At 36.0% G+C, this 12,276-nt stretch overlaps 1 protein-coding gene across 1 annotated transcript; it reads right to left on the bottom strand.

The window, feature by feature from the left end:
• Positions 3,704 to 4,291, bottom strand: LOC18775720 (methanol O-anthraniloyltransferase). The gene has a single exon (XM_007211085.2). The coding sequence runs from the start codon at positions 4,279 to 4,281 to the stop codon at positions 3,787 to 3,789; it is 495 nt and encodes a 164-aa protein (XP_007211147.2). The 5' UTR covers positions 4,282 to 4,291; the 3' UTR covers positions 3,704 to 3,786.

Here is a 12,276-nt window from a genome sequence, read left to right as displayed (position 1 = left end):
TTTTTAACGACGGTGATTTGTTTGAGTTGGTCGTCTATTCTCATCCTCGACTATTTTCTAGAACTTTAGCAGACTAAACACGTCTGTTTTTATTGTTTTCCGACGTTGTTTTATTTAACAACGTCTAATATTTATCGTCGTTGTTTGTTTCTGAAAATATGACGTATAAATTTTGTAATACGACTCTCATATATTTGTAACCGACGTTGTTTCGTTTTTCAATGTCTACTCAATAAATACATACGTCGTAAATAATGACACTGACAACTATTTTCACGTCATCTTTTATCGAAAAATCGAAGTGGAAAATTAATTTTACGACGGCTATTTTTATATATGCGACGTAGTAGGTATCAATAACGTCGTCTTCTAATGTATTTAAAGACGTCAAATTTTTTATTGTCGTGAAAATGATATTTAACGGCGTCGTATTTTTATTTTCGTCGTTGTATGTCTATCTTGCGGCCTTGTTCTCTTAATATGTGTCATATTTTTCCTTTTTAACGACGGTTTTTTTAGAGAGTTGGTCGTCTATTCTCATCCTCGACTGCTTTTTTAGATCTTTTTGCAGTACAAAGACGTCGTTTTGTATTTGTTGATGACGTTGTATATTTTAACAACGACGGTGATTTAGCGTCGTGGTTTATGAGGGAAAAGATGACGGTGGATTCCACGACCATTGAAAAACCGAATACACGACGGTGATTTACCGTCGTCTTTTTGCTTTTTTGTAGTAGTGCAAACACCAATTCGTAACCTTCATACTGAACATTTGTAATTTGGTGTTTGAGTTATAGGTTCAATATCCAACTCTTCTTATTTAGTGATAAATGGAATTGCCTATTTCCATTTTTGGCCAATCATTTAACTTGTTGACATTCATGAAACGTGATTTAATATAATCATAGCCCTTGATGATTGTAGTAGCTACTAATAAACCAAATGTATCATCAATTTGTGATCCCACAATTCTTATGTGCATGCACATGCATAATTTATAATCATCTCATTGCTTTGGGGTACCAATGCCTCTTCAGGGGCTTATGTTGTCACTTATGGGATAAACATCTCTTTTACAATGAATTATTTAGAATATGTGGATCATAACCTCCTATAGAACGTTATTTTTTATAGGGCTTGAATTTTTCAAATAATCTCCATTTCTGAGGAGTTAAGTTTTTAGAACCTATATTTCTGACATGCTTCAGGCATGCATTATATATATAGTCACCATGTTAATGGATTGTGATACGAGAATATCAATCCATGTTAGCATATGTACAACTTATATATGCATTATCTTGATGAGACAAAAGCGGATTGATTCAACACTATTTCACGACGTTCTTTAGGAATTGTCATTTCTCCCCCTAACGGCGGGAAAATTGTCTCAAAATGTAGGAAAATAAACTCACAGTCGTTATCAAATATGTGACCATTTTAGTAGGCACATTCAGTAAAACTGGTGAAGTGATCCATAATTAGATGTTATATAGGCTCACAAATATCCCCTTGAATTATTTCAGGAAAGATGGCTCAAAGTCAATTTTTGACTGAGATGATCTTATGACAGCTTTTATTTGTGAGCGTTCTTTGTAATGATATTGTTGGACAAGACAATAATTTGAGTCTTTAAACGATGTCCTTACAAATTTATAAAAATCTTATGTATCATTGTGGGACATGGATTGTCAAGATAGTCATGTCACAACATAAAAGTTATTCGGTCAATGAACTTCTAGTTCATGACATCATAATCTTCAACTATAATAGTTGTGTAATATTAGGGCCTCAAGAACTTTTGGTTCATAACATCATAAACTTCCTACCCACAAAAGAAAGTAGGAAGTTTCTCCAATAGACGCCTCTGGCTATCAATATTGGGGCGGTAATACAAAACATTACCATTGTAAAACGAAATTAATTAATGACCTAACATAAATAAAATATAATATAATAAAATAAGTAAAGTGGTATAAACAAGGAATAAAATAAATCAATTAAAGATTATGAAATTCCAAGATAATCCAATATTAATGTGGATTCAATATGTAGATAAAACTACAAGTTTAAGAATTGGATTCCCAACCAATTCAGGTTCATATAGGCACAAATAAGTAATGAACTTCAAGTTCATATATAGTATTAAGATCCATGAAAAACTATGAACTTCAGGTTCATATCAATATATATTCGAAACTTCAGGTACGAATACGTAGATCTAAATAAATTGAATTAATAGTTGTGCTTTGAACTTCATACTCAAATCGATGTATATGCACGCGAAACTTCTGGTTCAAGTTCTTGACATATGTAGGCCTCATGGAATTCTGATTTTGAATCAAAATCGAGGAGTTTTATGTCCTTATGTGCTCTTTAAATTCGCGGAACTTCACGCCCTCAATTATTTGGAATCAAAGAACTTCAGGTTCTGATTCAATCAAAAGGACTCCATATCCTAATCTAGTTATATGATGAGGATCACGGAACTTCGGGCCCCTGATCTTTTGTATAATTCAAACTCATCATAATAATTAAGATCATACTTAAAATTAAATAAACAAACAAATAAAAACAAAAACATGGCATTATATTCATGTGTAATAAGAATAAGAATTTTTTTCTTAAACAAGCATGATGAAGTCTGATGGTGAGTACAAAGAAACTCTATACCATGTGATGACTCTAGCTCATATAAGAAGAAAGAAAATTCAGAGAAAGAAAACATACCAAGAGCAATGTCGTGCTGATAACGTGTTATAAAACTAGAGGGAGAAAATGTAGAGAGAAGTGATATGCTAAAGACAAAGTTTCACCATGTTTATTCCCACTAAATCTTTGGTAGAACCACCTATTTATAGGCTTACAAGATAGGAGATTGAATACCATCATTTACAATATACCTATAGGTTACAAGCATTAATTACAAATACTTAGTGCATAGGTTACATAAAATCCAACGGTGGAATATTAAGAGGTATGGTGGTCATCCACCAACTCATGCATTTACAACATTTTTAAAATAAACTTGACACCAGAAAACTTATGCAAAATTGTAACACCATTATGGCATTGAATAGGAAACAATTTGTTGGGAAAAACATTAATGCAATTACGGGTATTTTAGGAATTTGAAAAATGCAACACTTAAAATATTAAGCTTGATTAGGTAACTTGCTTAGGTCAATCCTAGTCATTTGGTTTTACTTACAAAAATTGGGTTTAATTTATAGAAAAATAAAAGGATGGGCTGTACGTAAGAAAAAATTATTTTGAAGGGGAAATTTACTGTAATAAAAAAAATATATTCGTTTGCCAACAAGTGTTAATTGAGTTGGTAAGGATCGTTCTCTTCGCTATCAAAGTTTAGGTTCGAGTCTCGCTGTCCACAATCCCTTTTGATGGGTAACCTATAAAAACAAAAAAATGGGCTAAGACTCCTTCTATAAGTCCTCAAAGAGGTCTTGGTATGCCCTAATCTTGGGATGGGGTAGCCTCCCCTCCTCCTAAACTTTTCTTCATAAAATAATAATAATAATAATAATAATAATAATTTTTGAATGCGTAAAAAAAGAAGTTAAAACCAATTCTACTAAGGCAACAGACAAAACAAAAGTTCGTTTTTGACCTATATATATATATATATTATTGATTGTTTAATTCAATATATAATATAATAGCTATGTGGAACATAAAATTTAGTGACAGTCGTGAGATATAAGTCCAAGAACGCTACTGTCCAAGAACGCTACTGCCCTTCTATGAACGCTACTGCCCTTCTATTCGTCATCTAGTAGTAGCTACAAGTCCAAGAATGAAAAAAGTAATACAAAGCCAATACCTGAAATAACAGGACAGCAAAGGGCAATCAAGAATACCATCAGAGCCAAGGGGATTAAACAGGAACAACACCAAGGGAGGACAAGGCGGTAATATTGTGTCCCCAAGTTGCTCAAGCGTGACGTCAGCATTAGCCTCTACACCTTCTCCATTGCAGTCCACCATAAGCTTTCTGTTAGGCCCTTCCCTGAGCCTACCAGCCAAAGGGTAGTAAAACACTAGTGCCCTACTCAATGCTTCCTTGATCACCATAACGGCGTCGTTTCCTTTCATTGAAGGATTGTTCTTGTAAGTCATTATGACTGAATAATGAAACCGAATACCAACCTGGTTGTCTATATCCGACAGCAGCTTGGTTTCAAGAGGCGTTGGCTTTGCCGGTGTTATAAGTTCCGGCTCGAACCGGTTCACCGGAAACAGTAGAGGGCACAGTGGACCCATCTCATACACTGTGAGGGCCTGTACTACTGCAACAAAATGACTACACAGTATGAGTTGTTATAAAGAAAGGAAGTGGAGCCTACCAATGAAGACTTCGGAGGTGCACAGTCTGCCAATTCCTTCCCTGCATATAGGGCTCGTCAATGGGTTGGGCTAAGCTAGTCCGGTCCAAATTTAATGGATTTGGGCCGGGCCGAGTTGGGCTTTAAAGAGGAGAGAAAAAATATCGGGTCGGGTCAGATCGGGTTTTTTTAGAAAATTCAAAGTCCAAGCCCGGCCCATGAGTCGGACTTCAGAAAGCCCATCGGGCCGGGGTGGGCTAAGCCCAAAGGCCCGGGCCGGGCCTAAACGGGCCCTACTTCATTCAAAAAAAATCATAAACTTAATCATAAGGGCATTTTAGTCCAAATTTGAGATTAAACTCACTTAATTCCAATATTTTCACATCAAACCAAATTCATAAAACACCCAATAAAGTCACAGAACTTATAAGATTTTCCACAAAAATAATAAAACCAAGTATTATATTTGAGGTTATTACATAATTAGATCGTAATACGTTTTAAGAAATAATTTAAAAAAATAATAAGTATCAAAAAAATATTTTTTAAAGGATGGTATGAATAAATATGCAAATATTTGGTGATGTGTTCAAGAAAAGCATGATTATATTTGGTGGTACGATTATGTTAAGTGATATGATTATATTTGGTGATGTGATATGTTGTTCATCTTATTTATATATATATAATTGTTGAATTAATAATTGACACAAATTAATGTGCTAATCATCCAATTATAAACTAGGAATGAGTAAAGAAAAGTAAATGAAATGAAACAAATTATGTATGTGACTTAAGTGATATAATCCTAAACCTAAACTCTTATTTATACATAATTATATATGTATGCGGGCCTAACGGGCCGTGCTTTTGTGGGTGGGCCGGGCCGGGCTTTCTTGGGCTTAATCGGGCCAGGCCGGACTTCAGACACCCAAGCCTAAGCCTAGGCAGGCCCAAGGCCGGCCGGGCCATCTCAAAGCCCATAATGGGCCGGGCCAGGCTTTTTTTCGATGGGCCGGGCGGGCCCCCATCGGCCCATGAGCCCGCGGGCCAAATGATGAGGCCTACCTGCATATTCACATGTTGGAGACTCCACATCCATCGGAAGCTATCAACTTTGCCTATAAAAAGGCTTCATCCTTCCCTTGCATGAGATACCCAACTGGGAGAAGAAAGAGAGTCGGGCAGAGAGGAAGGAAAGAAGGAAAGAAAGGGAGAGTGAGAGGAGAGGAAAAAGAGAGCAGAGAGAAAAATCAGTGAGCCATATATAGTGGAAAAGTTACTACTGCTACTCTTCGAGGATGTAGGCATGGCCGAACTTCATTAAATATTGTGTCTCATTTACTTTACGTGTAGCTTAATATTCTCACATATTCCATCCATTTTACAACATGTTATTAGCACGAGAAGCTCTTAGGTATAATTTTCTCAGCTGCACTATTATTTATATTACTAACCATTGTGTTGATGGAAGGAAGAAAAGCAGTGGCATATGTCAACCCTCCACGACCATTTCATGTGGCAATCATGATCCTCCTCCATTACATTTTGATATGATTTTATATATATATATATATATATATATTAGTATATATGACATTAATATGGAGAGTTGATGGTAATATAATATGTTATATTATATAAAGTATATGATATATTATATCAGTCCCGATCTCTTGGACCACAGGAGTCCAAGAGATTTGTGGTCACTCACCATTGGATGTAAATTCAACGGTTCACTCAATCTTGAACTCCTTTTAAGAAACTTTTTTAAACCATTAGATTAATATCCAACGGTGAGTGACCACAATCTCTTGGACTCCTGTGGTCCAAGAGATCAGGACTGTATATTATATATATATATATATATTCGGTGGTGATTTTATCCCCATATTTACTTTATTTACAGTATGGTGTATTACTCATACAACAGTATTTATTTACCATATATCTACTTTTATTTAAAGTATGGTGCATGCTTATCATCCATACCAGCAATTTATCTACAAGTAATTTATAGCAATTTATGAATTAATTGTGTGATATGATGAGTTTTACAGTATACAGAGATCAAGACCAGAAGTTCATTGATCTTCGTCATACAACTATATCAGGACCTGAAGATCCTTGATGATGATAATGATATGAGGGCTGTCAATCTCTCTGGTACTATATTTGTAAACAAGATATTGGACCTGAAGATCCTTGATCCTTGACATGTAAATAAGGACCTGAAAGTCCTTGATAATGTAATAGTACCGTATCGGTTAATAGGGCCATACACATGAATAGTAATTGTACTGTATGCATGAATAGACACGTACTCATGACTTGATGAATAGTACCGTATACATGAATAGTGATGTAAGCATGAATAGTAACTATTTTGGATAAACCGTCACTATATATAAAAAGTGACATGCAGTCCCTTGAACTCATGGATGAGTAACTAAATGAGAAGCCAAAAGTTACTCAAAACATAAACAATTATGTAAGGGCCTGAAATCTCGAAATATGTACAAGAAATTATAAAAATGTCCATACCATGAGAATTTGTGATTTTGGGCTGAAGTTCAAAATTTAAGAGTATTGAATGTCCATACCATGAAAATATGTTATTTTGGCTTGAAGTTGAAAATCTAAAAGTGTTGAGAACTTGAAGTTCCAACAATTAAGCAGACAATCCTTGAGGGTTGATAGTAAATTATGGCAAACCACATGTTTCTTTGGCATAAAAAAAATGATGAATTTAATAAAACTCGATTCTGTTACAATCGACACCTCAATGAAGAAATATATTTTGTGAATTCCGGTTGTTAAGAATATATCGTGAAATGAATAATATCAGGATAAACCTCAAAGAATGAATTGAGGCTCTCCACATATTTTGTTATATTATATGATCTAGGCCGGAAGCCCATGGATCCAAATATATGAGAAATCCCGATCTTGGGCATATAATATTTAATGCTCTTCACTACTATATTGCAATATTATAATGGCTTTTCCTCAATTTATATTTCATGCCCATTTGAATGGCAATTAAATTATGAGGTTGTGTTTAACCTAGACTAGAAGTTTCGGGCACACATGCATTGAAATATATAATTTGAGAGATTTGATGTGGTTATTTGAACCCATAAGGCACGAGGTTCAAAATCGTCATTTTGAAAAGGCATGCAAACCACAGGTGCAAGTTTAAGAATTTGCCCAATTATTATAACAGGCAAAGAGCATACAACAGATAGATTCTTTTCACCTACAAGGAAGGAGCAGGCTCTGTAAAATCTATAAAATTCCATTATGATCTGGAAGTCTCTGGAGAAAGAGAACAGCCCCTCTTGAGCTTAGCCATGAGCCTTTCTTGGTTTTCCAGAATCTTTTCATTGGAAATCTGCAGCATGTCAAGCCTTGTCTGCGTATCAATGGAGTATGAACTCACCAGTTTCAACAAAGCCTTATTTTCCTTTTTAAGGTTTTCAACCTCCTGTTGAGAATCATGAAACATTCTCCGAAGGGATGAATTTTCAGTACTCAGCTCCTGAATCTCATTTGATATGGCACGCAAACAATGAGTCATGTTAGAAACAGAAGCAGCACTTTGAATGCTAAAAGCTATTAAATCATCAATAGCCTCTTCGTCAGACCTTCCTATTAATAGTATTTCATCCATATGAGTAAGGAAATTCCTAGCTACAATGATAACAATTGTATCATTCATCATCATGGAATCATTAACCGTAAGATGACGATTTTGGGATACAAAGGATGGACGCCAGACTTTGGCATCACGAGTTGTTTTGGAAAAAACATTTAAATCGAAACGTTTTGGGTGAGAAGAAAAGGAAGCCATTTTAAAAGGTTTCGAAGAAAGTTCTAGAAAAGCTGAATTTTCAGAGGAAGGAAGTTGAGTTGAAACACAGTTATTCCAATCAAGCCCTACAAAAGCAATATCTATAGGCGAAAATGTGGCAAAGGTTCCATGATCCTAGTATATTCTCGGATCCCAATATTTCCCTTTTTCTTTTTTAGATTTCAAAACTTCACGCTGCCTTCATCAATGGTCGTTGGCACTTTAAGGGTGGACTCTCTAATTTGTGTATAAATATGTTACTAACAATTTTTTTTTTAATTTTTTTTGCATAAAACATCCAGTTTTTCTCCATATCTAGTGATGCAATATCTACTTGTTTTCCCTATCAGGGAGCTTTCGATGTGCTTGAGAAGCGAAACTATCTATGATCATCCATTTAGGAAGCAAGACTATCCCTAATTACATCTCGGCAACATCAGGGAACTATAAGGACGACCACCTCTCCTGAAGTTCTCCTAGGCTAGGAGAAATGAGAGTTCGTTGTATGCTACCTCACCCGTTTCCTTCCCTGATTGCTTACCTACCTTGTCATCAATATCACAATTCTTTGCATGCTTCATAGTTGTCGCCCTACGTCTCCCTTAAGACGCTGCTTATGAGCGACGACCTATTTGGCTTGAGTCTCCCTTAGAATGCTTTATAATTGTTGCCATGTGTCTCCCTTAGGATACTACTTATGGGCCATAACCTGTTTGGCCTACATTTCATTTAAGGACGCTTCATAGTTGTCACCCTACGTTTCCCTTAGGATGCTGCTTATGGGTGACGATCTGTTTCGCCTACGTCCCCCTTAGATGCTTTATAGTTGTCGCCCTACATCTCGCTTAAGAAGCTCCTTATAGGCGACGACTTGTTTGGCCTTTGTATCCCTTAGGATGCTTCATGGTTGTCGCCCTGCATCTCCCTTGGGACACTGCTTATGGCGACGTCCTGGTTGGCCTGTGTCTCCCTTAGGATGCTTCATGGGTGTTGTCATGTGTCTCTCTTAGGATGCTGCTTATGAACGACGGCTTGGTTGGCTTGTATCTCCTTTAGGACGCTTCATGCATGTTTACCCACCATATACGTAAAAAGTGCCTTCAGAGGGTTATCTTTACCCACCCTTACTTAAAGGGTGCCTTCCTATATTAAGGGTTATTTTTGCCTACCCTTACTTGAAGGGCCTTCTTGTGCCTAGGGTTTATTTTTCTCGAATACTTCATTGAATGAAAAATTGAATTTCTTTGAGCTGAAGTGGAGTGGACTCAGTCATCTGTTAGGAACTAAGCTGTTCTCCTTTGTGGTAGTAGGACATGGACTGTTTTCGTTCTTTATTGAGCAGGTCAAGGTTGGTCTTCAGTTGCTCGAAATTCTGATTATTGATGCCCTTCTCGATGCTCATGGATAGAACAATGATATGAGGAGGAATGATTGCTTTAGTTCCATAGGCTAAGAAAAATGAGATTTCGCCGATTGATCTCCTTTTGGTAGTGCGATAAGCTCATAGGACTTCGGGAAGCTTGTCTACCCATTTTCCCTCGGCGCCTTTCATTCTTTGTGAAAAGAATTCGGTGATCTACATGGGACCCACTAAATCGATGGCCATTGGCTGTTCTACGGATGATACACTTCGGTAGGTAACACTACTACAAAAAGGCTAATAGGCATCGAGGAAAAACTTATGCCTTTTAAAAAACCATCGGTTTCTTCAACCAAAATGATGCCTTAATGAGCTTCAGTTGTTGGATTTCGTCCAAATTATATTGAATTCCGATGTCTTTGACGACAACAACAATGGTTCTTTGTACACCACAAATGCCTTTTCAAAAGAACAACTTCACCTACGTTTTATTTTCTGATGTCTATAATAAATTTAGCATAAGTGTTTTCTTAAACATTGTAGTGTACTTATGTTATAAGCATCGATTTTTTTAAAGTTTCGATGCCTTTAAGGAGAAGCACTTCACTTCTCCTATATTATCTGTTGTCTGTAAGATATTTAGCTTTGAATATTTTCACCCGTTGTAGTGTTTGATTGTTTTGGTATCGTGTTCTCCATATTTACGATGTTGTATAACAAGAGCCACTTCACTTAGGCCTCATCATTTGGCCCGCAGGCTCATGGGTCGATGGGGGCCTGGCCGGTCTTGCCCGTTATGGGCTTTGAGATGGCCCGGCCTGCCTTGGGCCGGGCTAGGCTTGGGCTTGGGTGTCTGAAGTCCGGCCCGGCCCGATTAAGCCCAAGAAAGCCCGGCCCGGCCTGCCCACAAAAGTCTGGCCCGTTAGGCCCGCATACATATATAATTATGTATAAATAAGAGTTTAGGTTTAGGATTATATCACTTAAATCACATATATAATTTGTTTCATTTCATTGACTTTTCTTTACTCATTCCTAGTTTATAATTGGATGATTAGCACATTAATTTGTGTCAATTATTAATTCAACAATTATATATATATATATATAAGATGAACAACATATCACATCACCAAATATAATCATATCACGAAACATAATCGTACCACCAAATATAATCATGCTGTTCTTAAACACATCACCAAATATTTACATATTTATTCATACCATCCTTTAAAAAAAAAATATTTTTTTGATACTTATTATTTTTTAAAATTATTTCTTAAAACATATTACGATCTAATTATGTAATAACCTCAAAAATAATACTTGGTTTTATTATTTTTGTGAAAAATCTTATTAAGTTGTGTGACTTTATTGGGTGTTTTATGAATTTGGTTTGATGTGAAAATATTAGAATTAAGTGAGTTTAATCTCAAATTTGGACTAAAATGCCCTTATGATTAAGTTTATGATTTTTTTTAATGAAGTTGGCCGGTTTAGGCCCGGCCTGTTGGGCTTAGCCCGGCCCGGCCCGATGGGCTTTCTCAAGTCCGATTCATGGGTCGGGTTTGAGCTTTGAATTTTCTAAAAAAACCCGGCCCAGCCCATTGACGAGCCCTAACTTCACTAATGATATATTTCTCAATGTCTTAAGAGGACTTCAAGCATGAAGAATTCCACATTGAGTTTCTTATAGAGATCAGAAGAAACCAGAACATATAGAGTAGGATTCTTTAGTATATTCTCAAGCTGCTGTCCATGAGCAGTAGCAATAAGCATGACCCCTCTCTGAGCAATCGAGCGACAAGCAAGAGCTTCAGCTGCTGTACAAATGGTTTATATCATAAGTTGAGCTTATAATGACGGTTCGTAATTTCTGGGTTCATGTCATCCACATTTTGTTAAGAAATATGTGGACCTTAGATAAGATAAGATGAACACTTGAAAGCTTACATACATACAACAGATACACACAAGTAAGATATCTTTAGAAAACAAGGACCACATACGCATGTTAAATCCTTTTGTATGAATATTGGACAATCCTTGCAATTAAAACAAGGACCACATATAGCTAGCTATTTAAGATGTTGCAGGCACCAGTATTATCGCTTAGACGTGACTAATTTAGTGAAAGCTACAACTATAAATTCAATGTGTACTGGTCCATGAACTGCTTGACAGAAAATGAAGACAATTGATGATCGTCGTAAATACTGATTATAACCCTTACACATTTTAGATGGAGAAAGAAATAGTTTGCACAATTCTGTTCATACAAGGGCCACGTATATGTCTCGTGTAGTTAGATGTGGGTTAACATCACTGACGTCCATTTCATGTGGCACGAATGTCTTATGTTGACGTGAGTCTCCTAATTAATCAAGGAGATTTACTTCCTTGATTAATTAAGGGATTTACTTTCCTATTTTTTATATAAGTGATAAATCATTGTACAATTAGGAGATACTTTCCTAATTCTTTACTATATCTAATTCCTTGTAAAACCTTCATATGTAAACTCCTACATATACCTCCTTAAGGAGAAGAATAAAAAACAACCAAAAGTATTCAAACCATATTCATATTTTAGCATGGTATCAGAGCAATCGATTCTCGGTTGTCTCCAAATTCTCATATCAAATTTCTCCAAACTCATATTTCTCTTTACCAAATTCATATCTCCATCCACATCCCTCATATCTTCAAATTCCAAA

The sequence above is a fragment of the Prunus persica genome, chromosome G5, assembly GCF_000346465.2.
Source record: "Prunus persica cultivar Lovell chromosome G5, Prunus_persica_NCBIv2, whole genome shotgun sequence".
NCBI classification, from domain to species: Eukaryota; Viridiplantae; Streptophyta; class Magnoliopsida; order Rosales; family Rosaceae; genus Prunus; species Prunus persica.
The sequence above is the reverse complement of the archived record's forward strand: the minus strand, read 5'-3'. Positions and strand labels throughout refer to the sequence as shown.